Source organism: Pseudopipra pipra, chromosome 21 (genome assembly GCF_036250125.1).
Source record: "Pseudopipra pipra isolate bDixPip1 chromosome 21, bDixPip1.hap1, whole genome shotgun sequence".
NCBI classification, from domain to species: Eukaryota; Metazoa; Chordata; class Aves; order Passeriformes; family Pipridae; genus Pseudopipra; species Pseudopipra pipra.
In genome coordinates this window covers 6,083,186-6,108,423 of record NC_087569.1, presented here as the reverse complement: position 1 = coordinate 6,108,423, position 25,238 = coordinate 6,083,186, and the positions used below count along the sequence as shown (strand labels likewise).

The window sequence follows — 25,238 nt, the reverse complement described above, 5'->3', positions numbered from 1 at the left end:
CTTGTTTTCCTCCCCTTCCAGCCCAGGGAACGGCTGCCTCCCCTTCCCTCTCCCCACACACCCCCCAGGCCAGCTCCTCTGTTGTCGCCCCAAAGCCAGGCCCTGCCCCAGAGCTGCATTTGTGCTGACTGCAGCAAACAGAGAAATAGCCACTGCTATTTCAAACTTACTCCTCCTCCCATTCTCAGTTACCTGGTTGTGGTCTCTTTTTTTTCCCTGCCACATTGGGTCTCAGTCATCGTGCTGTGAAACAACAGGACAGATGGACAGCAAAGAAATGGTATTTTAGTTACTTCAGAGACATATTTCTGAAAGCAGCCAGCTAAGCAAATCCAGAAACTTTGTTTTTGAGCATTGCACAATCAGGGACAGCTACTGGGACTTTCTCTGCGCTGTGTCACATGGACCGGAGGGAAGGAAACAGAACTGAAATGATCTGACACCAGTCAGCATCCCCGGGGAGAGAGCAGACACTGCACAAATGCCATCTGCTAGGGAAGTGATGATGAACGACTTGGTGCCATTAAAACAGCCCAAGACAGAGACTGGTGTCTTAATTTTCATTTGCAGTCATGCAAAGCAAACCCGAATGCCAGGGAAGGTGAGGAGGGGCACCGCAGGGGCTGCAGACCAGAGGAGCCAGATTCCAAGAGTTTTCAGTATAATAATCTTTTATTGCACAACACAAATTTATATCCACATTTTCTTCTATGTGTTTTAAATAAAAAACATAGACTATATATTACCCGAACTGAAAAGTCAAAAATATTAAGAAATAATACACTGCAGTACTCACAGTATTGAACATCACACGTCAACAGAATTATTAACAAAACACATTTGGAGAGAATTCCAAACCCTGATCGTTAGCATCCAGGCTGGATTTTCAAAGGCATTACGGGTTACAATGCATAGACACATACAATTCATAATTCAGCAAAACAAAATCCATTTATAAAAGTCACAGTGAAAGTGGAGGTAAACTTAATACTAAGCTTGTGTAAGTAAAATGACTAAGAACTGCTGTTCTGGAAAGTGATTTCCAGTTAGAGAACTATATACAGGAGATAATAAACAGAGCATAATTACCCTCTGAAATCAGCTTATGTGCAGAAAGATAACGAAAGACTGGAGGGGGGGGATTCTGTTAAGTGAAATTCTGTTTCCATAGCCCAAAACTCAGAACCATCCTCGGTCCTCTCTGCTGTGTGTGAACGACCTGAAAACATTTTCAATTGTTTACCTACAAATGACCAAAGAGGTCAGCACAACTCCAGGAACCACAGCTTAAAGCCAGTGGGGTCTATAAATTGCCCAGAGCAAAGTAGTTATTAAATGATGGAAGTGAAAGAAATATATCCCAGAGTTTTATAGTGAGTTCAGAGATGATTTTTCTACAGTCCCTGCTCTGAAGTCTTCTCTTACCTGTCCTGCAGTTGTGTCCCAAATGATTCCTCTGCTTTGCCATGCAGAAAGATCCAGCTGTGGCATAAAGTTCAAGCAGTGTGACCCAGCAATCCACTGGATTTTCCCACCCTCTTACCTCCCAGAATCAACACCACAGTGAACTCACACAGAAATGAACGACCAGTGGAAGTTGCCCTGAATTCCTGACAGACTGAGCTCACACAAATGGTGCTGAAGGTTCCTGTGCCTCACACAGAACAAGAGCTGAAATCAAGCCCAAAGAACACCCTGCAATGGAAACCACCAGCTCTGACAGGAGCTTTTCCCTGCTGGCACTTCCATCATCTTCCTCATCATGTCACCTGTCCCACGTCATCTATAAAGAATGAGCAGTGAGAATAAAGCTGGGAAGGAGGGTTCCCAGGGCTTGCAAATGCCAAATGAAGCTAGAAAATCATGACCTTTAATTATATGAGTAATTAGATTTTAAGGGAAAAACCCCAAACAGATGAGGGATTGTGCAGTTTATCCTTCAGCTCATAGCAAGCTGAAGGACAAACAAATGTAAGCCCTTAAAAGAAGTAAGTCTTTACTAAAAAAAATAAGAAGAGTGAAATTAAAGTGGTTATGCTATAAGTTAGTTTAATTGATTTACTCAGGTATTTTTGACAGTAATAAGGTTTTCACTGATTCTTTAGCAACTATCAGTCACCATATTGCAATATTAAAACAACCCCTAAGCATTCACCTTGCAAACAAATCTGAGGGTGCAGCAGAGAGAAGTACTAAATTTCCTGCACACAGAGTTGTACATCTGCAGGGTCAGAGAAGGGGGGGAGGCCCAGGGGGGATCCAGTCAGAGTCATTATCTCACTGTGAGTGTTCAGCCCAGACACCTCATCTCCTCCTGCCTTTTACACTTCAGCTCACAAAGGGAGCTGTGGGGGAGTGTGGATCAGCACCTCACCAAAGTGTTCCCTTAGAGGTAGTGAGGATCATCCCTGGGGAACACACTGCAGAACTAATTCCCTCCCACTTTTGCATTTCCAAAATCCAGCTCGAGCTCAGGACACACCTGAAAATGTATTCCCTGGATGTGATCAGCAACCTCCCTGGGCTTCAGACTCCACTGGGAAAACACAGATACAGCGAGAAGCACAGATAAAAGACCTGGCCAACCCCTGACAATACATCCACTGGCTCAAAGCAGATTAGGGTTTAACAAAGCTATTGCTTGGAACAGTTTAAAATATCGACATCCTTCGGTTTGCAGGAATTTTAACAACCACTCAGCAAAGGCCAAATTAGGTGCTTATGCAAATCAGCTCGTTTCTCATAACAGAAGTGTTTGAGTTTTGCCTTCAAGGACTCTTGTGAGCCAGACCCAGCCCTGAGACCACCAGAGCAAAGAATGGAGGGTGTGAGTGGATTAACAAGCCCTAATTCTCTAAATGACTCATTGTTGAGAATCAAGGAAGATTCCTGGTTTTCCTGTAACTATAACAGCCTTGACTTTTTCCTACATCAAACGCCTTTGGGATGAGTGATTTTACAAAATGAGGGCAGGAGATATCTAAGGCATAAGCTGGCTTATCAGAAAACCAGTGTTTAACTCAACCCTTAGCACTCTTGCTAGTTTCAGGGGAGAATATTACAAAACTGAACCACAAAATCTCAAAAATATTCACATTAACAAGTTCAGGTATTTGCATATATTACATCATGAGGTGTCTCCCAGGCAGACTTCCTAAAAACTTTAAAAAATCCATCAAAAGGGGGTCATGCAGAACTCCCTGCTGTGATAACTCACTGCTTTTGTTACTCAGGTAACTAAGACCTGAAGTGCTCCAAAACAAACCAGAGAACTCACACCCTCACCAATGCAGAAGCTGATCCCTCATTAAAAGTTTTGGTTAAAATAAGCTTTAAAATAAAAATAAAAGCCCAGCAGTCTCAGAAGAAAACATGCACCACAGAGAGGACCACAGAGAATCTGTTTATGGCTCAAAGGCTTCCCAGATCAAAGCTGGCAGCACCTTCACTGTCCTCCAAGGAGGACTGAAGTTCACCAAGGAGTATTTCAGATTCCTATGTAGGGTATTGGGTATTCAAGTTAAGAAGCCCACACCAAGCTCAAAAGTTATTTTTAATTTTTTTTTTTTAAGCTCTTGAAATCAATAAAGTGGCTGCTGCACATAAATATATTTTCAGGTCATTTTGAGTGATTCAGAAAGATGAGTTTTTTCCCTTCATTTTTAAATTTTCCTTTTCTCACCCTTCTTATTTTACAAGTGTAAAACAGATGCAGAAATACTGAATGTGCTGTGGAATTGGCCAAGTCATTTAAGATGAGACCTGATAATTAGACCTCCCTTTGCTCCCTGTTAAAAACCACTGCAGAGTGTATTCCAGAGGGAATGTTAAATGTTCCAGAGGGAATGTTAAAAAGAATTAGTCTTGTCATGTTTTTTTCATACACACAGCAACATAAAACAATAGCTAACAATTTTAATTATAAATAAGTATCCCCCAATTGTCCCACCAGTATTGATAAAAGCAGAATAATCACTGCAATCCAGGTGTGTGATCTGGGCTCTGAAAATATTTCAGACTTATTTGGGGGAGGAAAAAAAGTCATTTGTAATATGTGTGTTCCTGTGTATCAATCTGGAACTAAAAATGGAAAAAGGGCCTGTATCCAGTCTCAGAATATGAAATAAAAAATGTATGTCCTTCAAACTGAATCAGCTAAATGGACATGCACTGTCCTTTTAATGATCTGCAAACATGATATTCACAGCAAGGTTATATTGATGACACCAGATTATTTACTGTGCCCAATTTGCTTCCAGTGCCAGCTCACAAACACAGGGATTTGAGAGTGTAGGGGTGGAAAAGTAGCTTTGTAGATGCTAAAGTGGCAAAAAAGCCAAGAGAAGCACGGAGAAATAGGTAAATATGTTCTAGCAAGCCTCTGGCCTGGCTGGATATAAAGAAAAGTCCTAAAGGAAAAAAAAAAAAAAAGCAGTATTCCATAGGCATTGAGTTTAATCAGACAATTCTAAAGCATCCACAATGTACAAAAACATCAATCCTGTTAAACAGAGATTTAGTAGATCAGCTACTCACATTTCTGTTGCAAATGGAGAATTTCCAAAGTTATGCTACACGCCAAGAAAAGTCAATAATGTTACATAAAGCAGTGATTAGATTCTACTCCCCTGCCATCCTCCTGCACAACTCCTCTGCTTCTGTCAAAAAATGAGCACAGATTAGGCAAGATCATCTAAATGGTTGTAAACAAAGACTGCTTAGAACAGGGGCAGTCAATAAAAATGGGGTTAACCTGCCCAAATCCCAGCACAGAACGGATGTGTTTGATGAAAGCACGGGGGCTTAAATCCATGTTTTCCTTCCCATTATTGCACTGAATGTCTGCTGCCTCCAGGAGGATTGGAAGGACGAGAGCTTTGATTAAGATGCAGCTGATACAGACCAAGATTTTCATTTTAGCTTTTTGGGTTGGTGGTTTTCCTTACTTTTTTAAAGCAATGAACTGGGAAAAGTAATAAAATATCAGCATGTGCATATTAAGAAATAGCAAACGTGGTCAAAACAGGGGTTTTGTTGTCACAGCTTCTCTGTAAAAACAGTGAGAAAATTCTTAAAGCCAAACCAAAAAACACACTGTTAAAAATCAGACTGTGTCCTGTTTCTGCAAGTGGTGCTGAAATTCAAACCAGAGTTCTGTCCTGTGTAAATACATATATGGGAAATGGCAAAAAAACACTGAAACCTCCCCTTAAAACTGCAATTCTCATTGTAATCCCTAAATAAACTATGCTGGAAATCCTGAACTTAAATGTCTGAAGTGGACAAGCAGTCAAAAGTTTGTAAGCCTCAGCTTTAAGATCTTACGTAATTTTGGAAGAAATTGTGGTTTGCAGTTTAAGATTCCCTGGGAAAAAAAAAATAAAATGAAAATAAATGAAGCCAGCAAAGCAGCAAAGAAACCAAGTTCCTCTCATTGTAGGGAAGCTTTACTAGTCTCAGTTTAACTCTTAATTTTGGGTCGCCAAACACAAGTACAAGAACTTGTAACTCAAAGGCCAATATTTAAGAAAACAATTAAAACAAACTTAAGATCCAAATGCCATTTCAAGCTCTGGACTTGAAACTCAGCACTTGACAACGAGCCTCTGTAAGTAAACATTTGCAAAGAGATCATTAGAGCCCCCACTACAGAGAGACAATTTACTAAAAATTGCTAAATTAGGTGCCTGAAAGTGTGACAATGCAAACAATTTGGCTCTTTTTTTGCAAGACAATTTGACCATAAAGTTTTTAGAATTACACTAAAAATTACCTCAGGTAACTAAGAATTTTGATCCCTGTAATTAATGTGTTTCTTAAGCGTTTTGGTCAAAAGCTTAATTAAGCAATATTGTTGGATCATCTAATCCAGTGGAATGCAATATGCAAATATTTACTTTTTCTCCCTCCTTAAGATTATTTGGAAGTCCCTTCAAGTGGAGTATTTTAGAAAAACAGCTGAGTTTCCTGTACCTCACAAAACATTAATATCTGCAGATGTTTAAATCTCCCTTTTGGTTTTGGACATCAAGTAATTCAACTTTGGGATGTGGTTACTCCTGTCAGAAGTGCAACAATTGCCTTCTGAAAAGAATGTGATTCTGCAATGGCTGCCTCTTTTGGCATGGAAAGGGATTTATTACCCAGATCTACTGATTTATAATTGGAGAAATATTTGAATAGGAAGGTTGAATTTTGTTTTTCCTTATCTGACACCAGGAAGGGTCAACAAGAATGATAAAAATAAGAATTAATTGTCTGAAGAAGGTGAGGTGAAGGAAGCACTTGTACAGTATCATCTGACTTTAACTCTAGAACAAAGTTTAAATATCACAGAATGTAAAAAGAGTCAGTAATAAAATAATATACATTAAATATTCCTCTTACTTCTGCTAATAGGAACATACATATAGGGTTTTCTCATTTACCAAAAGCCTTTGTAAATGACCTGATTCTATAGAGCTTCTTTTTTTTTTTTTTGTAGATATTGTAAACATTTAGAATTTCTAAGGCTAAAAACAGGCACAAGTCTTCCATGGACAGTTATTATTCCTAAAAGCATTAAGGAATATATTCCAAATCTGCTATTCCGTGTTATAACAATAATAATAATTGAAATATAACATTATAATTCACAATGTAGATTCTTAATTAAAAAAGAAATACACCTTAATCCTGACAACAATTAATAATATATAGGGAACACTCTTTTTCCCCCCTTTTTTAAATTATCTATTACATCAAAATTACATTTCCAGAATCTTTGTGCTGGGTATTACTCAATTTTATAAAGTGGTAAGTTTAAGTAGGAACTAAAACATCTCTAAGTGGGTAAAGCTGAACCACATGTCAGCATTATTAGCACCCCAGCTTCCCAATAAAGCAGGAGAGATCTGCAATTCCATTCTGCAGACTGGGACACTAAAGCCACGTGGTTGGGGGCACCTTTTAGAAGATGTCAGACACTCCTCTCCACCATTTCCATGAGGTGATTTTTGTGTGTTGTGCCTCGTTAAGGTACCTGAGCCAACAGTCTGATGTCAGGCTGGTTTGTCAAGATTCCAGAGGTTCTTTAACCTCTGCACCAGGTTCCCTTTGCTGAGCAGCTCACTGACTCCCAGGAATGTTAGCAGCAATGCATTTCCAGAGACACGGTGCGAAAATATCCAAAGCAATCGACCGTCACCCAGAAGTCCTTTTATCCCTCGCGCTGTCCCGCACAAAACAACTCACCACCAAGTGATCTTGAACTCATAGATGGGCCTCTTGCAGTAGTAGTGGTTGATGAGGTGTTTGTCACACACCCCGATGCACTGGTGATCCACAGTGATGCCCCTGTCAGACAGGTCTGTCACGATGCAGTGCAGCAGGTCGTAGACATCGGCCACGGCCTCCCAGGGCCCAAAGGACACATCCACCTCACAGTGGTGCTCAAACAGCTTGGTCTCGCTCTCACTCCTCTCAAAACGCAGGGAATTGAAGTGGGGGCACTCGTAGGGAGTGATGGGCATCTCCTCTTTGAAGACACAGACCTTCAGTTTTGCAAATCTGGCTTTTCTCTGCATAGCTCGGAGCTTTGCTATTTCGATTATCCGCTCCAAGTGATCTAAAAAAAAAACCCAGAACACCCCAAAATAGAGAATTACAATGAAGTATCAAGTAAAAGAGATCAAATGCAACTATTTCACGTGAAACATATTACTGCAGTGTTTGATGAGTTATTCTCAGCCTAACAGGAAACTGCATGTAGCAAAATAGACAGCAATCAAATCAACCTCAGTTATCTGGTGAACTTGGTGTCCCTACAATAGGCCCAAGTTTATTCAGCTGCAGGTCCTGACACAACAAAAGCAGAGAAAACCCTCTCATTTAATAAGCCTTGCATGTTATGGCCTAGATATTGCTCCTTCTTAAATAAAAATCCACATCCTTGTAACAAGTCTGATGTGGAGACCTCACAGATCTAACCAGCATGAAAAGCACATAATGAACTTCTCAACTGCAGTGGAATTAGCTTGGAAGCTGAAAGCAGACTGAAAGCACAACACTCGAATCACACTAGAAGAAACAGTCAACACTCCTTCATTTATTTACCTTTGTAATATGGCATTAGGCCCAGGAAAGCTTGTCTAACTTTTTCTCCTTTCAGAGGCTGGATATCCTCTAGATTGTCTAGCAATGGTCCTATGGAATAATACTGAGCTTCCTTGTAAACTGACCTCACTCGTTCTCTTGGTGGCAGGTCACCAGAGCGTAGAAAGTTAAGTATGTCTCTAAAAAAAAGGGCAAAAATATTATTAAGGAACACATTTCTGCCAAAACTGTTGCAGGTGGTAAAAGAGAGGAAATGCTGGATATTTATTGTTTACTCTCTTGAGACAGAAATCCTTATGTTTAGACAGTAACTGAAACAAGTGATCCACATTCCCAACATCTGGTTTTAAAATCATTTGCCACGTTCAAGTTTCCAAGTCACCATTCCATATTTTGCCTCTGTTAATGTCAAAACTCATTCAAAAAAACATAATCATATTTTAAACAAAAAGTTCAATGAGGAGGAACCACTTCAAATAGAAGAGGATACAGTATTCCACGGGAAAGAGATTGTAGTCACTGCATTTCAAATTTAGGTCTGTGACAAAATAATATTTTCCTAGAGAATTATATGCATGGACATTTTATCTCACACAGATCCAGGGTTGTATCTGAATGGATGGTTCATCTGCAAAGGAGGTTTCTCTACACAGGCTCAGGGCCATATACAGAATAAGAATTTTAAAAAGAAGAGAGAGAACATTTCCTTGCAGCTCTGACAATGTTATGTGACAAGATTTTTTACAAGGGAAAGAAATCACTTTGTAAGTATTAACTAACAAAACTATTACTGACCTTCCTTAAGAAGGAATCTTGAAGGTGAAGGGATGTGGCACTACCAGCAAAAATAATTTTAAAAAAAGAAATTCTTTGAGGCTTGGGCTTTTTTACCAGTTCTGTTATATCCTGTTTAAAGACTGAAAATAACATACTTTCAACTGTGTAAGAAACCTAGAGGCATTCCTTCCATTCCTTCTTTATCCTAGATACTGTAATATCAATTAAAAACCAGTGCTGTTCAAAGGAGCTTCCTATGTAAAGCAACATCAAAACAACTTAATACCTTGAAAGGAGACACTCTAGAGGAGACAGTGTACAAATACAAAATGTTGGTTGCTTTTCCTTTCCCATTGCATAACTTGAGAGCAAAATGAATATGTTTAATTGCCATATACTATTGGTATGTTTTGAGGGTGTGGATGCCAGCCAGTCACATTTACCTCCCCACACAAACGGGATTTCACCAGAAGGAAAATAAACACTATAAAACTTATTTTTCTTGAAAACTGACTTTCTTCAGGAAGAACTCTGGGAGCACTGGGGACACTGCACATACCCAAAGTAGGTTCCATCTCTGTCGATGAAGTACCTGCCTTCAGCGTCCGTGGGGATGTAGTGCCTCCCGCTGAACATGGCTGCCAGCATGGTGTCCTCGTACCGCCTCAGGGTGGACAGTCTCGTGGTAAAGAACATCCCTCCCACGTTCAGGGGGACAACTTCTGGAAACTGCAAAAGCAATCACATCATCAGAGAGGAGCCTCCAGCCCTTTGCAGGGTTGCAGCTTCCGAAACGCAGCATGCGGTCTTTGCCGCCGTGACAAACTCCTCTTGCCTGCCCTGTTGCCACAAACCAGAGAGGTTTGAGGGTTAACAGCTTGGATACTTTGGCTTCTGGGTGGAATCAATGAGTGGTTTAATTGTAGCTGGAATCTGAAACAGCAGATTCCACTCAGCTTTAATGCCAGATATTAATTTAAAGTATTAACGCCTCCTCTTGGCTCCCCACCCTTACACAGAGACAGACACACATGCAGAGCTAAAAAAAAAAAAAAAGGGAAGAAATCTCAGGCCAGCCTTGGGACCTGCACTCAGTTTCTACTCTGTGGTTTCTTTACACTGCTAAACCATACACTAAAAATCCCCAGTGATTTTGTATTTACATCAGGCCTAAAATCTTAGTATTACACTCTAAGACGCCTGAAGTACCAGAATAAACACTTCATTGTATTTCTCAGCTCCAAACATGGATGGAACTTACAACTAAAGCCGCCAAGCAACTGAAATAAATTCAAGAGGCTTAGTTTTATTCAAACATTTAGCTACTAATGGAAACTGAACTGGGCATCCACAAATAGTCCAGCAAATAAATCCTGGATTCTTTGGCAGCTGAGCAGTGCGTGCTGCCATCACTGGACCTTGTCAGGTGAGCAGCACCGGGGAGCTCTTACCTCCTGGGGCAGCAGAGGTAGAGCTTGTCCTGCCTGGGTTGCAGTAGGAGTGGCCGGCTCTTGGAAATCATCCTCTGCATCCGAGCTCGACATGGCATCATCCGGGTTTCCGCTCACTTTGTTCTGCCCCGTAACTACCACCATCCCTCTGGCTCTCGGGAGCAGGTCTGCTGGGTAGGCAGCCGTGGCACTGCTAAACGGGAACACAAACCCCGGATCACCTCGGGCTGCCCCCGCCAGCCGCGGGTCGGGGCGGGCGGGACGCGTCGCTGGCCGCGTCACCCCGAGGGCTCACAATGGCATCGCTACGGCCGGGAAATGAATCACGGCACGGACGGGACCACACCGGGGGCTCGGGCTGTGCAGGAATGCGCTCGGCAGAGCTGTCCCAAGGCCCTCCAGCCCCGGAGCCGCTGTCAGTGGCTGGGTAAGAGCCCGGCATCCATTGGCTGCACGGTGCAGGGAGCGATTGGCTCCGCCGCGCTTTTGCAGGAAAATGTCATTTGCTGGGTGGATTTGGGTGGCCGCTGGCCCAGCCTGTCCCTCGCCATGGGCGGGATGCAGGAACACGTCCTGCCATTGGCCCCGCGCCGGGCGACACCCGCGCTCCGTCTGTCACCTTCAGCCGGGAGCAGGGACGGGCACGGGCAGGCTCCGCTCAGCGTTCCCTGGCAAATTTTCCAATTTTCTCAGCCGGAGAAAACTGATGTCTCCGTGCCCACAGCATCACATCTCATCGCACATGAACGCGCCCATCTGACACACATGTATTTAATTCTGCTTATTATCCTGCGCATTTACTGCTAATTATCCATTTCCTTTCCGGCACAGAGCAGGCTCTCACAGTCCACCTTCAGTCTCAGGACGGGATGGACTAACCAGCTGCACTATAAAAATAATAACTGAAAGAGCAGAGCAGCAAAGAGGAGGAAACCCTGCTGCTCCCTTTACGCTGCATTATGTAAAATCCCTATTTCCAGGAATGCTGTGGTGCCTCCAGCAGCATCACAACGCCATAACAAAGGCACTACCAGAGGCTTTAGCTCTAACCCTGCAAGCTCCTTCTCTGAAATCACTAGGAAATATAAAAAGAGAAGGATTATTTACACGAGCACATCTGGTGCGTTTATTTATTGACTAAACAAATGTTTCATAAAGGGTGCTTCCCATCAAAGTCAGCAAGAAGAAATGACACAAAATTTTGAAAGACATGATTAACTGTATAATTCTGCTAATACAGTGCACTGTGCACATCATCAGCCTGTTTGTAGATCCCAGCTCTTAAAGGAAATGCTGCAAGTTCAGAAAGAACCCAGACAGACCCTGGATGCTCCTGGGCAAAACAGATACTCTGCAGAGAGCTGATCAGACCACAGTCTCCACGTTCTGAGGGAGTGCTCACAGCCTGCTTTTACCAGAATTTGGATGTGAATTCTACACCCTGTTTAACACCATAATAAACACAGATAAATAGGTACCCTGAAGTGTCAAACATTCCCTTTAAGCTGCAGCTCGTTAAGAGGTTTGGCTCAGCTTAGGACAGGTATTTAACTTCTCTTCTCTACAGTTTATAACCATTTTTCCACCACAGTCCAATGCATAGGCAGACAAATAAGGGTGGAAGGGCTTCTCAATGTCCACACCCTATTAGCAATTTTAATATTTGTCCTGAAACAACATTTGTTCTGACATTATCAATTATCAAAACAACTCAACTACGCCTCACAGATAAAGAACAGACACAACATAAATGAAATATTATTTTGGTAGGGCTCCTTTAAAGAAGTAAACAAATTATCACCCAGAAACAGCTTGCAGAAGCTTCATTTATAAGATGCACAGTCAAAATTGAGTGAGCCTGTATTTACTGTGAATGTATTATTTATAATGCTGTCACTTGACACCAGTGCTTTGCCTGCTATTTCCAGTTCTCTTAAGACTCAAGATTGACCAAAAATGTGTTCTGTAATTGTCTACATTTTTCAAGAATGTCCCATATATTTCACTTAAATGGATCATCCTGTGAGTAAACAACATTCAGCTCCATTAAGTATATGGGAATCATCGACCCCAGAATGTGTTTGGGGTAAGTTCCTCCATTGGGCACTGTACCAAAAAGGGCCCCTTTCCTACCAGAACTAGAGGTTTGAGAAAAAAAAACCATGAGAGAGCATACCTTAATTCTCTTACACCCAGGAGTAACAGCCTCCTTTGCCATTGGAACATTCACACAAACAATGCCCTCAACAGCGAGGTTTGGCAGACAAGTTCTCGGCCTGGGATTTCAAGACTAAGTTTAGTGGCAGTAAAATGAAGAGATTAATCACTGACAAGTTTAACCTGTTTTTTGACCTTCATTAAAAGGTGACTGAAGTCCCTCTCTAGGTTTGCTTCACCAGTTCAGTTCACCCCCGGGCACGGAGCAGTGGAACAGTGGAGTGGTGACAGGAGCAGAGTCTCCCTGAAAGAAAAACAGAAGCTGATCACTGCCCAGTTCTCTGACAGACACTCAGTTCTCTGCATTTCATGAAGAATATGCATCCATCTGTATCATAAAATCAAGAATGGTTTGGGTTGGAAGGGACCTTAAAGCTCATATTGTTCCAACCCCCTGCCCTGGGCAGGGACACCTTCCACTACACCAGGTTGCTCCAAGCCCCATCCAACCTGGTCTTATCCTCTTCTTGCCATTTAAAGAACGTGCAATAATTATTTTTAATTTTGCACAAAAATATTCCTTTTGTTAAATCTCTCATTAAAGTTACAGGGTTTGTTTTATTTATTAAAACTAAGTAAATGCATCCATTTCACTTTCAAGTATATCTGAGTGCAGATCAACAGACAGTTAATGAGAAGGTATCATCAATGAACAAAATTATTAAATCAAATATTTAACTGAACCAAGGTCAGCAGCATCCAACTCTACCAAAAATACCTCCTGCCAGTCCTTCTACCCGGCATTTAAATGCAGAGATTGCTTCCTGGAGCTTTGTTATGGACAGCTCAGATACTGTCACACACCCCCCCACCCCCCAAAGACATCTCAGTAAATGAACTGGCCCTGCCAGTCTGGCTTCATTCCCCAGGGAATGATAGCAACTCTAGAGCTGCATTGAGTTGGACTGGATAGTAAGAGTCAACAAAACTTTTCAAGGCTCTGCTGTTCCCTCAGCTTTTCTGTATTGGTTTAAACAACCTTTTCTTAAATATTTTGAGATTACATGAGTGTTGGCAAAGTGACACACCTAAAAAAGCTACATATCTACAAAAAAAGTGACATAATGATTACACGGTCAAAGTCTTTTTCAGTAAAGTACTGATGTATGAATCCATCCTAGGAGATCCACACAGACTTCAGTTCAAAGCTAACTCCTTGGGAAGGGCTTGTTTTGAGGAGATACCAACTGGATTTTAGGAAGGCTCCCCCTTTTTCAAGAGCAACTGGGTCCCTGTGAGGTCACAGAAGGAGATGTCACTTAGCAGTCTCTCCATACCTATCTTCAAAAGACTCAGATGATCAAAGGCTTGTGTGAACACACTGGGACGAGACATGACATCCAGTAAATTCTCATAAATCTGCATCAGAACAGCGAAGGAACACCCTGAAAAAGGGGGCAGGATCCCTGAGCTGCTGTGAACAGTATTATACATCGGACTATAAAATCCTGGACATTCTCAGCACCTCTAGGCACGAGCAAAAGCCAACACAGAGTATGATGAAGGGATGGTGTAACTTAACCTTTGCAGCAGGGAGCACAGACACGGTGTATGGGTGTGTACGATGGGACCCTCCATCACCAGTGACTTCCAGGGCAGCAGCAGGACAGCAGGGAGACCTGACTGGGAGCTGCGAGCAACCAGTGGGTAAAGGACACTGGGGCTGTACTCGCTGGTGGCTGGCACTGCCACCTCACACAGAATTCCACAGCTTTTAGAGCCTGGAGCCGCTCCGCAGTCCAAGAGCCGAGAGGAGCAGAGGCATCACCCACGACCGGGCAGCACAGCCCCCAGGCGGGCTCAGGTGGGTACACCAGGCGTCCGGCAAGTAAATCAATAATTAATTAATTAATTAATAACCATTAACTGTCACCTAGCGACTTGCTGGGGCCTCCTGCACAGTCTGAACGGAGTCCCCGGACGCGGGGCAGCGGCCCCCGCTCCGTGCCCCTCCCGCCCCGCGGCCCCTCCCGCCCCTCACCTGAGCGGCCCCTCCCGCGCTGCCGCCGGCGGTCGGTAGCAGAGCCCCGGCTCCGGGGGGAGCAGCCGCCGCCGCATCAGCCGGGGGATGGACGGGAGGGGGGCAGCGGGGCCGCCTCTCCCCGCCCGCCCTCACCTGCCCCGGCCCCGCGTCACGTAGGGCCCATCCGGGTCCCGCGCGGGCGGGGCCGGGCCCGGCCCCACACGGGGGGCGGCGGGAGCGCCCACACCCCCCCACTCCCCTCACGGCCCCGCCCGGGGCTGCGCCTCGCTCCTCGATCCCCGAGGAAACGCCCCGCGGGTAATTAATTAGCCGTGATTAATTGCCGGAGAGCACCGGGAGCACCGATGGCGGCTCCGCGGCCGCGCTGCCCCCGGCGGGCACTAGGGGAGGCCCCGGGATCACTTTTGAGAACGAGCCGACGGTGAAGGAGCTGGGAGGCGTCGAATTCCCTTCTTCCCTGAAGGCACTTTGATATCCTTCACTGGTGTTCGCGCTGGTTTTAGAGACACACGTTAATCATCTCAACTGGAGCAACAAAAAGAACGGAGGGAAATAAAAAAAAAAAACCAAAACTGTTTCAGAGCCGAAGAGGCAAAAGTTGTGGAAACACAAGTATTTTTGAAAGAACTTCTCTTAAAAGCAGTGGGGAAGGCTGAGCCCAACTTCGGCATCCTGAGCCACTGAGGTGAACAGAAAATGGGACAAAATGAGGTAAAAACCACCTAAAAAATACCTTACTGGAATAATCACCTTCCACGTTGTATCCTAAAGTTTTGATACCCAGGATACAGTTTCACAGCAGGGGTTCAGCAGCAGTTTCACCCCAGCAGCACAACTCTGAACACAACGGCTTTGGAGGAACAAATTCAAGAGGCTAAAATTACCTTCGTTCTCCTGCAGTAAAGAAATCTCATGTTACTTTCTTTATAACTCTCAGTGGGACACTCCAATTTACTTTCTCCTCATCACCCAGCTATTAAAAGCAAACAAAAAGCATTGAATTGCAAACCTCAAAGAGAGACCCAGACCCAGGACATGAGATCATATCTCCCCTCCACTAATGCATCAACATCTTGAATTATTAAAATCTTAACTCCGAAGCAAAAATATTAATAAATAAATGAAAAATCACATTTAAAGCATTTATTTTGAAAAATAAAATACAAAAGATCATTGAATTGTAATTATACATGTAATTTATCAACTTTTTTTTTTTAAATAAAAGATATTTAACAATTCCCACATATGAATAAAACAGACAACTGTTCCACCAGAAATCTTTTAGGACAAGCACAGACCACTCTTGAAAGCTTCATACATTTAAAACCAAACTGCTACAAGAAACAAACAAACAAAATCTTTGAAGATGGAGCTTTGTAATTAAGACAGAAGAGCAATTTCAGAGACAAGCATTGCTTTGCATTTTTTTAAAACCTTAAAAAAATAGTTGTGCGAATGTAATACAGTTCTACATCAACGTCAGTGTTTTTTATTTTCTTTAACAGGTTTACATGCGCTCACAACAGCAAAATTTGGAACAAAAACAGTATGAAAGAAATGGGAGAGAAAATTCTGAAGGAAGCAGGCCATGAGCAGCACACCTCACTGATCCTGAGGGGACAGGCAGGATGGATCATCCCCACGGAAAAGGCAGCAGTCGATTTTCTAAAGAAAAGGAAAAATAAAGTTATGTTTGAGCTTTCTGTGTAATATTTGGCTCCTATCCTCGACAACGTTTTAGAATTACATATAATGCAGAATTAATTAACTGCTCTTTCAGTAGGTGGAAAGTCACTGTTGAGACAAAACACAGCCACTAAAACGTTCCTGTAAGGAATGTGGCTGCTTTGTCCATCGTTTATCATTAGAGTGACTTCTTGGAGAACATTTAGATGCAAAAAATATATTGGTTTTCCACTCACATTCCAAGAATTTGTGACAGTGGGCTGCACTGACGTGCTGGAAGTCAGCACTGTACCAGGGGAAGTTACTGCTGGGAAGTTCACAATTTGGTTTCCCAGAAACTGGGCAGCAGCTTTAGACAGAAATATTGCAGTTTTAAATATATTTTTCAGAGCTAAGTGGCAAAATGAAGTTGATGTTTTAGTCATTTTAACATTGACTACAGGAAAAGATTATGGTTTCTCTATCCCTTTCAGATTGAAAGCCTGCAATTAATCTTTGGAAACCTTTTACATCCATTATTTCTAAGTGGTGCAATGCTTTTGGCTATATTTAGGGCACTATATTTATGGCCATGTAAGGATCTATTTTGGGTGTATTGGTGGGGCATGTTGCTTTTGGCTATATTTAAACTGGAAGCATTTTGTCATCTTTTGTTGTCAAGCCAGAATATCTGATAACATAGCTGACAAGTAAAAATCCTGGATTAATACAGTAATTCTTGCATCATTCATTCCTTAATTAGTCTGGAATTTACTGCACAATTTGCCATTGTTTATTCAATTACTAAAATGCAGTTTATTAAAAATACTGGCTATGGGACACATTAAAAACAAATGAGCTTATCAGTTTCCACTATCACAAAAGGGCAATTACTTTAAAAACAAAATTACACAGGTAATGAAGAGTCATCCTTAAAGTTTCCCTGTTTTTTTAATAATAAAAGTATAGTTTTATCTACTCCTTCCTTCATAGCAAATACTGAAATTATGATGAGCCATATAGGACTGCACTTACCTCACAGTGATTTTTACATGTTCTGAACTAAGGTCTGTACTTCATGTTTTTCTTACACAGAGTTTTTTAACATAAGTTTTAAAAAAATCAGTTAAACTAAATTCAGAGCAACAAATGAGCAGGACTGCAACACTCTTTTATTACCTTCTGTGCAAGAAATGTCCATTTTATCTTCTATTCCATAGGTTCAGTCTGTCAAAAAAATAACTAAAATTAGCTATTTTACATTAGAGGAAAAAAAAATATCATTATGAGCACTTATGTTTGTACTCCAAACCACTGAGGTGTTTAGTTACATTATGTTAATGTTATCTTTTCTATAATACACTAAAAGAGAACACTATCAACTTCAACTCCAGTGTCAGTTTTTATGGTTTAAGAAATATTCTTTTACTATTTCACAAAGCTTATTTTTTGCCTTTTAGATGATCTTTCTTTTACTCTGGATAAATCTGCTCAGAGTCTGGTAAATACTGTAATGCACCAAGCTAACTGTATAAATCCACCTCCTGGAATTTAGCAGAGTCCCATTTGGAAACCTCCCTGTCACATGGAGTGAAAGGACATTTACTAGTTAGAGTGGCCCAGGTTCTTTTGAAGTGTCACAAGATAACTGAAAAACAAAAATAGCAAAATTTAACTAGTGGACACTGTACAAAGATCGAGGATTTAAAGGATTTAATCAAGGATTCATTCAAAAAAAATCAAGGATTTACTTTGCTAGCACACACACAGTGTGCTCAGTTTTGAAGATAACTCATATCCCTGCCTTTTCCATAAATCCTTATCAGGAATATTTAGTCTGTCATGGCACACCCTGTGCCTGCAGCCAGATAATGCCACAGGATTATCTGAAAGGCTGCAGATAATCTTGGAATCACCACAGGAATGGCACGTGAAAGCATCAGAACTAACCCCAGCAGCTCTCTCAGCACAGTTTGCTGACAGGACCGTTAAGCAGCACATTAAGAACATTTAAAGAGCATTTCTGCCGCTAAGCTGCAGAGACTCGGGCCAGCAGTGGAGAGGGGACGATGCCGTGAGCACAGCCCAGGCAGCTGCGTGGTGCCAGCCCTGGAATGGCTTCCAGGAGCTGAGCACGACTTGCAAAGCAGGAGCACTAACTGCTCCAAGGGTGAGAGCAGGCAGACATCCAGTAAAAAGCCAAGCCCACGTTAGAGATCACACAACGACTGATCAGAGAGATTTGGTGCCCACAGCAAAGTTATGTTCTGAAAACATGACACAGACACTACAGCTATTTGACTTCACTGGTCCACGTTCATTTTGTCTTGCCACGAGACTTCCTTTCTACTGTCTTCTTTGGCTGGAACAAAAGAAACCGATTTTCCTTTTTAAGCAATTCATTTTTGTTTGAACAAAAGGAAAAAGTCAAAATGCTTTGTTTGCACGTGGTAGATTCCCCTGTGTACTCTTAACCTGTGTGCCTCCCACACGGAGAAGCTGTGGCTGCCCCATCCCTGGAAGTGTCCCAGGCCAGGTTGGAGGGGTCTTGGAGCAACCTGGTCTAGTGGAAGGTGTCCCTGCCCATGGAAGGGATGAGCTTTAAGGTCCCTTCCAACCCAAACCATCCTGTGATTCTATGATTCCACGATGTTCACATGGCTGGGGGAGGGTGCCACAAGATCCTGCAGTTTGAGAGCTCCATGACAAGGATTTTGGTTTTTCAACTGCAATTGCACAGGTCAGGCCCCTCAGGGAGCTGATGACAATTAACAGCATTTGAAGGTACCAACTTATGAATTCTCAGTAAAATCTGAAGTTCAATAGCTCACTTGATTATTAACCCAACACAGCATCCCTATCCATGGCTGAACTGGTTTTGTTTATGTCTGATAACATTACTATCTCTTTTTAGAAGTTTCTCAGTACTTATAACTCTGCTCTCTCTGTATTATACTTGCTTTAAACCTTTCCATGCAAGGTAACAAAAGATAAAAGCTCCTCTGCAAATAACACACTTTTCAGTTTGGTCTACAAAAGAAACTCCAACTTTCCTGGAGTTTCACAGCAACATTCAGGCAGCTCAGGTTGACAAGCATCAACTGGAGTTACACATGGACTCAAGAGAGGCTTGGAACTGGAGATTCCACCTCATGGACAAGCTGTTCTCTTGTCATCACTCAGAAAAATCAGGTTCATGAAGAAGTGGTTTTATAAAGACTGTTTGCACACTGATTTGCTGCTACAAATGAGGAAATTAATTCAATACTGTACCTGTGGCACTTCTTTAAGGAAGTCAGGAAGCTGAAATTCACCTTTATAGACCTGGAAAAACAAACAAAAAATACACTACTCAAAGCCCTCATTCACTACTGTTTGAAATGTTAAAGAGCTTGTTAAGGGAAGGAAAAAAGAACAAAAGAAAAAAAGATTCCTTTGTGTTATTAGCATCCAGTAAAGCTAGAACAGATCTACTTAAACTGAGAACAATGTCTTTGTAAAAGCAAGTTTTATTCCCAAGGCTTGGTTCTCCAAAGTGGTTCCACAGCTGCTCTCTCAGTTCCAGGCTTGGTCTGTACTCAACACTCTGACCCTGTTTGCATTAAAATGGTAAAAATATGCAACTCAAATATATTCAAGTTATTTCAAGCAAGTTTGAAATCTCATCTAAGTCCAGTGTAATCCATGCACTAAGCTTTCAGAAAAAGATTTTCAACAGGATGATTAAAAACACTAGGAGTGACTTGCTACAACACATACTGCAGCCTCATTACCAGCCTGACTGCATGGGAATTATCAAGATTTCCAATTTTTTAGAGCATAATATTAATTCTGAAACAACACTGTTTGGAGAAAGAGCAAGTAATAAACATCCTCCAACACACCAACAACCACAGCAAACAAGCCTTTCCACTATCTGACCAATTAGGAAATAAATTGGCAACATATTGTCTTCTCTCCAGAGGATAATTCTTAAAAGCTTCTGAGATTAAATATTCCAAAGGGGGAAAAAAAGTATTCTGGTTTTGTTTGGGTTTTTTTTTTTGTTGTTTCGTTCTAGTTTTTCCCAAAAAAAAAAAAAAAAAGTACACTTGAAGAGTTTTACCATTCTTTCTACTGAACCATAAAGAGTAATCATCCCAATGTCCTAAGTTCTTTGTAGTCTTGTGTAATCATTTAAAAATAATTAAAAAAAAATTTTACAAAAGGCACAAACCTACGTAGAAAAATTCTATAAAAGTGGAAAATGGGCCCTAAAATGGAAATGGGGCTACTCCAGAGCCTCGCTCAGAGCTGCACTCCCTGCTTTGCGCCAAAGGGAGAAGACTCAGGAAGGCAGGGGATGCTTATTAACAATATCCATTTTCTCTGCTCCCCACGAAGGGATGACCAGAATACAAAGCCAGTCTGGTTCTGTCAATGTGCTGCAGTGGCCCGGCAGTGCAGCTGAGTCAGCTCGGAATTTCCTGCCCAGCAGCCTCAGCCCTGAAAGCATCGGACCCTGTGACTCTTGGGGGGGGGGACTCAGGGCTGGCAGCTCTCATCACTCCTCATCCCTGGGCTAAACAGACCCAAAGGAGGCTTCACTAAGCCCCAACATATATTGTGGAACTCTCCTCCTTCCAATATTCCGTGTTTTAGTTAAAATAGAAAAGCAAAAGGCACAGCTCTCATTTGTATTCAGCCAGGGGCTGCTGTGATTCCCATGGAAACCTTAATGAAAGTCACCCTGGTCAGAAATCCAGCGGGTGGCTACTGGAGCCTTCTTACACCATAAATATTTATAAATGAAGGAGAGGATTTCACATTTGCAGCTTTTAACCAAGCCATTAAAATGCAGGCTGTGTCCCAGAGAGCAGGAATGGAAGTTACAAATGAACAATAGTATCACATCAAAAATGTTACAGAATAACAGGCAGGAGTCTTCACCTTTTCTGGCAAAGCACTGCAGTCATCAGCTGGGAATTCTCAAAAACAGTTAATACTGATGAGATGATGGTACCTTGTGACTGATTCAGAACCACAGTGGCCAAAGCCACATCTGTCTCTCTAGAAGCCTCCTCCTTTTCCCTTCTCCTGCAATTATGACTCAGTTTAATTTTTACATTCTATCTATATATGTGTATCTATCTATCTCTTTTATATATATTTGTCTGCCCTAAAAACTTCACCACAGTAATGTCCTTTGTAGGAACAGCATTTACTCCTAACAGGCATCCAGCAGTGGATAGCCAAGGGCATTCATCCATCCATAGGAAAAATAATGTCACAGCCTGGAACGAAAATGCTTTGAGGGCATTTGATGTTATATTCACATGAAATATCACCAATTATACACCACAATTTACAAAGGCAAATCTAACCAGTGGCAGGCCCAAGATCAGGTTTAACACACAAATGTGCCTAATTTCAGTTCAGAACTGACATTACCTAGAAGGCTGGTTTTGTCAGGACTGAGACTGCACAGAGACTGGTTTAAAGGAGTTCCAAAAACTGTAAGTGGTCCCTTCTGAATCAAAAGCCAGGGATCAATGGCAATCCAGAAATTCTAAAAACAATGACTCCATCTGCAGCCAAAGAAATTAAAGAGGCTTCAGATTCAAAATTCCTTCCTGACCAATTTATAAGTCTAAAACACATTACTCAGAGTGGCATTAGAGAGACAGAAGCAGGACATTGGAATGATTTCCAGCCTGAGCAAGAATTCAGTAGAATTGAGAAGAAATGGTGTTTGCCATTTCTAAGGGAATTATTTTGTAAGTCCAAATGGAATTCCAAAAGAGGGGGATTTTAAGTCTGTGTCAGTTTGATGTTCAGTGCTGGCAGTATTCAAGCTGTTCTATTAAAAAAACAAAACACATTCTTATAGCCAAACTAAATGCACAATATTCTCAAAGAGATCAGAAAACAAGTTTCACATCCAGTTGTCTGAAAAAATCCGTTTAAAAAACACAGAGAAAACTTAAGAACAGAAGCATAACACAGAAGTGTAACCTATAATTCATCTTTACAGAAGATTAAAGCACTCCTTTTCACCCACTTTCCTGCCTGGTTTGGAAAGAGCCCCAGTATATTTGTCCAGTTCCAGTCACAGAGATAATGGCTCTTTTTGTGTAAAAGTCACCCTGCAACTAAGTGTGTCTAGGCTTGGTAGACTTCAAAAACAAAGTTGCAGAGTACAAGTTTATTGTCAGAAAAAGAAAGAACACTGGCAAAACCAGACCAGAGCCTCTTCCTACAACCAATCCTCTACTGCACAGCACACCCTCATCCTGCTCTTTCAGACTCTCCTTAACTTTGAAAGCAGCTCTCAAGGTTTACACAATTCTTCACCTCTGCTGGAACTGCCAAGGAAGGGACATCTGAGATGTAAATGTTTACCCAGCAGGAACAACACTGAGAGCAGGACTTCAGGCATGAATATCTGCCAAAAGGCAGCTTGCAACCATACCTCATTTTCTGCTTTGGTTGTTAATAACTCTTCATGCATTACTAATCACATATATGCATACTCGAGGGGTTTGGTTTTTTTTTTTTTTTTAAATGAGATATCAGCACCTCTGGAAAAAAACTGTGCAGTTGGAAATCCACATGCTGGAAGAAACACCCACTAAAGAGGGTATTAAACACCTCTGTGCTGTTGGTGGTCACAAGTGAGATGAAATATCCTCCCCCAATTTTTGTTTCAAATATCAGAGAAGATGCCCAACAAGCCAAATGCCTTTATTAACCAGTGTAAGTGGTGACACAGCCCTGAGCAGCCCTGCATTACAGCCACCTCCACCATGACACATCTTTGGCAGCAAAATTATTCTCATGCATAAATACAAATACAGATAGTATAAATATACTTTGTATATTTGTTTCATAGATTGAGATTTCCAAAGATAGAAACAAAGTCTTGAAATCACAGCTGTCATGGACACTTCGACTCTTGACAGGAGATGTTTCCTCACAATTTAAACCAGGCACAAAACTGGAGTTAGGAAAACTCTTTTTTTTTTTTTCCCTCCAAGATGTTACTGCAGAAAATGCCACCAACTGAACACAAGCCAGAGGTAGATAACAGCTTTTGGATGTGATTAGAAGGACCATGTGTATTTAAACCACAGCTTTTCCTACAGAGTTCTCTACACTTCCATCTCCCAACCTCTCCAGGGCAAGGAACACAACTCCACGAAGAAGTTAAAAGAACTTACTAGAGTGTGTATTCCAAGCATACAAATTCATTTAGTGGTTAGGATGTGCCAAAGAAAATCTGATGTAATGTGTTACAGATGTGGGAGGAAACCACTCTGCCAACCATAACACAACAATACTCCAGTCTCTGCTGGGCACGAGGCAGAGCCCTGCAGCCCTGAGCTGGTCCCCACTTTTGGGGTGTTCTGGGAGCCTGCTGACACACACAAACTCCCAACAGTGAAAGGACACAGGAGACTGTTCTAACCAGAAGTGATTCTGCCTTGGTACTCCATCACACAGTGACTGGGTAATCAGCTCACACTGCTTAATTATTTGCATTTTCTGCATCGTTTGCAGATGAAAACTCCATTTACTTAAGGATGTTATTTTCCTTTATGTTCAGGATGTAGAATTTGTTCAAACTCTAGGAGGGGAAAAAACAAGTAGTCATTTATGCATCTGTAAGGAAGGAGCCCTTGCAGTCATTATAAAATGAACAGACCAGCAACAGACTTACAAGAAAACCACAACATATTCAGTGATGGCAGAACTGGGCTAAGTAAAGAGGTCACATGCAGAGATCTGCTGAACAGCACAATCCTGTCCAGACCTTGTTCTCTCTGCTCTGCATTCCTTAACTGAGACAAGATAAACTGCCATAAAAGATAATATTGTCAGGCTTAACATGAAACAGATAAACAGAAAGTTAATGGCTTTGTTATTGAAAACAGCAGAAAAATCTGCTGTACTGTGACAGCTCTGCACTCCCCCCATGCAGGTACCGTCAGAGGTGTCTTATTTCATAACACCCCACAGCACTGGGACACCAACACAAGAAGAGGGGAAGTTGGCTCCGTGCTCTGTTAGTTCCTAAAAGAAAAGCAGAGCTAAGATGACAAAGCACAAGCACTGGTTGTATCTTATTATTTCTGTGCACAGAAAACCAGCCTCAGCGTTTTGGTGTCCTACACAGGTAACAGCAAAGTGAAAAATCCAAATTTGGCAGAGAGCATTGCTTTCCTTGCATTATCTACAAGTGGACAGAATTTCTAATCCAAGCACTGCATTTCAGCTGGAGAGAACCATCATTTTGTCATCAGACTGAAGAAAAAGAGAAATATTTAAAGCTGTACACATGCAAGTCACCGGCAGGGGACAGGAAAGGAGAGAAGAGGAAAAACAAGAACAGGACCTGACTGCTCAGAAAGCTATGGGGAAACCAGTATTTTACACCAGACTAGCCACTTCTTTCCATTTTTCTTCAGTACCAGCCCTTGTTTTAGGCACTTTTACACACTTGGTTCTTCCCTTCTGAACTAACAGCAGCAGCTTTGAAATTGTTGAACAGTATTTTCGCTGTTAAGTCCAATTTGCAGTCTTTTCCAAGAAGTCACAGATTTTGCTCAGTGCAGTATAAACACAGATCTACAGCTGCATTTAATCACATTTTAGAACAAAGACATCTTGCAGTTGCAAGTCTGAAATATTTTTAAATTATCTTCTACAACAGGGCAATACATGGACTGATCATAAAATACTGACCTGTCTACATCCCAAAGAGGCTTTTTAGCTACAAGTATGTTCTGCATACTAAGCAATTTTTTTTAATTTTCATTCCACTTATCTTTATGCAATGAACCAGATGACAGAGTGTTGTTCCATCTTTAGGTGGAGCCAGAATCTGCCTTGCCAATAATTTCAGTGGTGTTGGGCTTCCACCCTCCTGTTGCAACTTCCATAATAAATTTAAGCATTACATAACCCCCTCAAAAGTGACAAGCTCCCCTCCAAAAAAGTTAAAATAAAATAATCAGTTATTCCCCCTTATTATTGCTTTGTGTTTGCCAGGCAGGGGCAAATTCCTTCAT

The 25,238-nt window shown here is 41.8% G+C and overlaps 2 protein-coding genes and 1 long non-coding RNA gene across 15 annotated transcripts in view; 1 reads left to right on the top strand and 2 right to left on the bottom strand.

Annotated features, from left to right (window-relative positions):
* Positions 1-653: 653 nt before the first annotated feature.
* Positions 654-14,942, bottom strand: KCTD7 (potassium channel tetramerization domain containing 7). Of its 7 annotated transcripts, none has more exons than XM_064677898.1 (6): positions 14,521-14,942; positions 12,499-12,783; positions 10,323-10,515; positions 9,464-9,600; positions 8,095-8,273; positions 654-7,606 (listed from the first exon to the last, which is right to left on the bottom strand). In XM_064677898.1, exons 2-6 carry the CDS (start codon positions 12,546-12,548, stop codon positions 7,230-7,232), a joined length of 936 nt encoding a protein of 311 aa, XP_064533968.1. In that variant the 5' UTR covers positions 12,549-12,783; positions 14,521-14,942; the 3' UTR covers positions 654-7,229. The 7 variants fall into 7 exon arrangements, with proteins under 7 accessions (XP_064533968.1, XP_064533971.1, XP_064533967.1 ...); XM_064677901.1 differs by having other exon boundaries at positions 9,431-9,600; positions 10,323-10,512; positions 12,675-12,783; positions 14,521-14,723; XM_064677897.1 differs by having other exon boundaries at positions 9,431-9,600; positions 10,323-10,512; positions 14,521-14,722.
* Positions 13,630-16,233, top strand: LOC135425531 (uncharacterized). Its single transcript, XR_010435621.1, has 2 exons — positions 13,630-14,343; positions 16,029-16,233. It is a non-coding gene; the product is annotated as an uncharacterized LOC135425531 (long non-coding RNA).
* Positions 15,652-25,238, bottom strand: part of TPST1 (tyrosylprotein sulfotransferase 1) — a 26,185-nt gene continuing 16,598 nt past the window's right edge. For 4 of the 7 annotated variants that reach the window (XM_064677887.1, XM_064677888.1, XM_064677889.1 and 1 more), the window contains exons 4-7: positions 19,462-19,512; positions 18,475-18,550; positions 17,368-17,415; positions 15,652-16,188 (exon numbers count right to left, since the gene is read on the bottom strand). In XM_064677887.1, coding sequence (XP_064533957.1) covers positions 18,506-18,550; positions 19,462-19,512 — 96 coding nt within the window. In that variant the 3' untranslated portion in view covers positions 15,652-16,188; positions 17,368-17,415; positions 18,475-18,505. The remainder of the gene's footprint in view (positions 16,189-17,367; positions 17,416-18,474; positions 18,551-19,461; positions 19,513-25,238) is intronic. The other 3 variants (XM_064677891.1, XM_064677893.1, XM_064677892.1) reach the window with 1 other exon arrangement.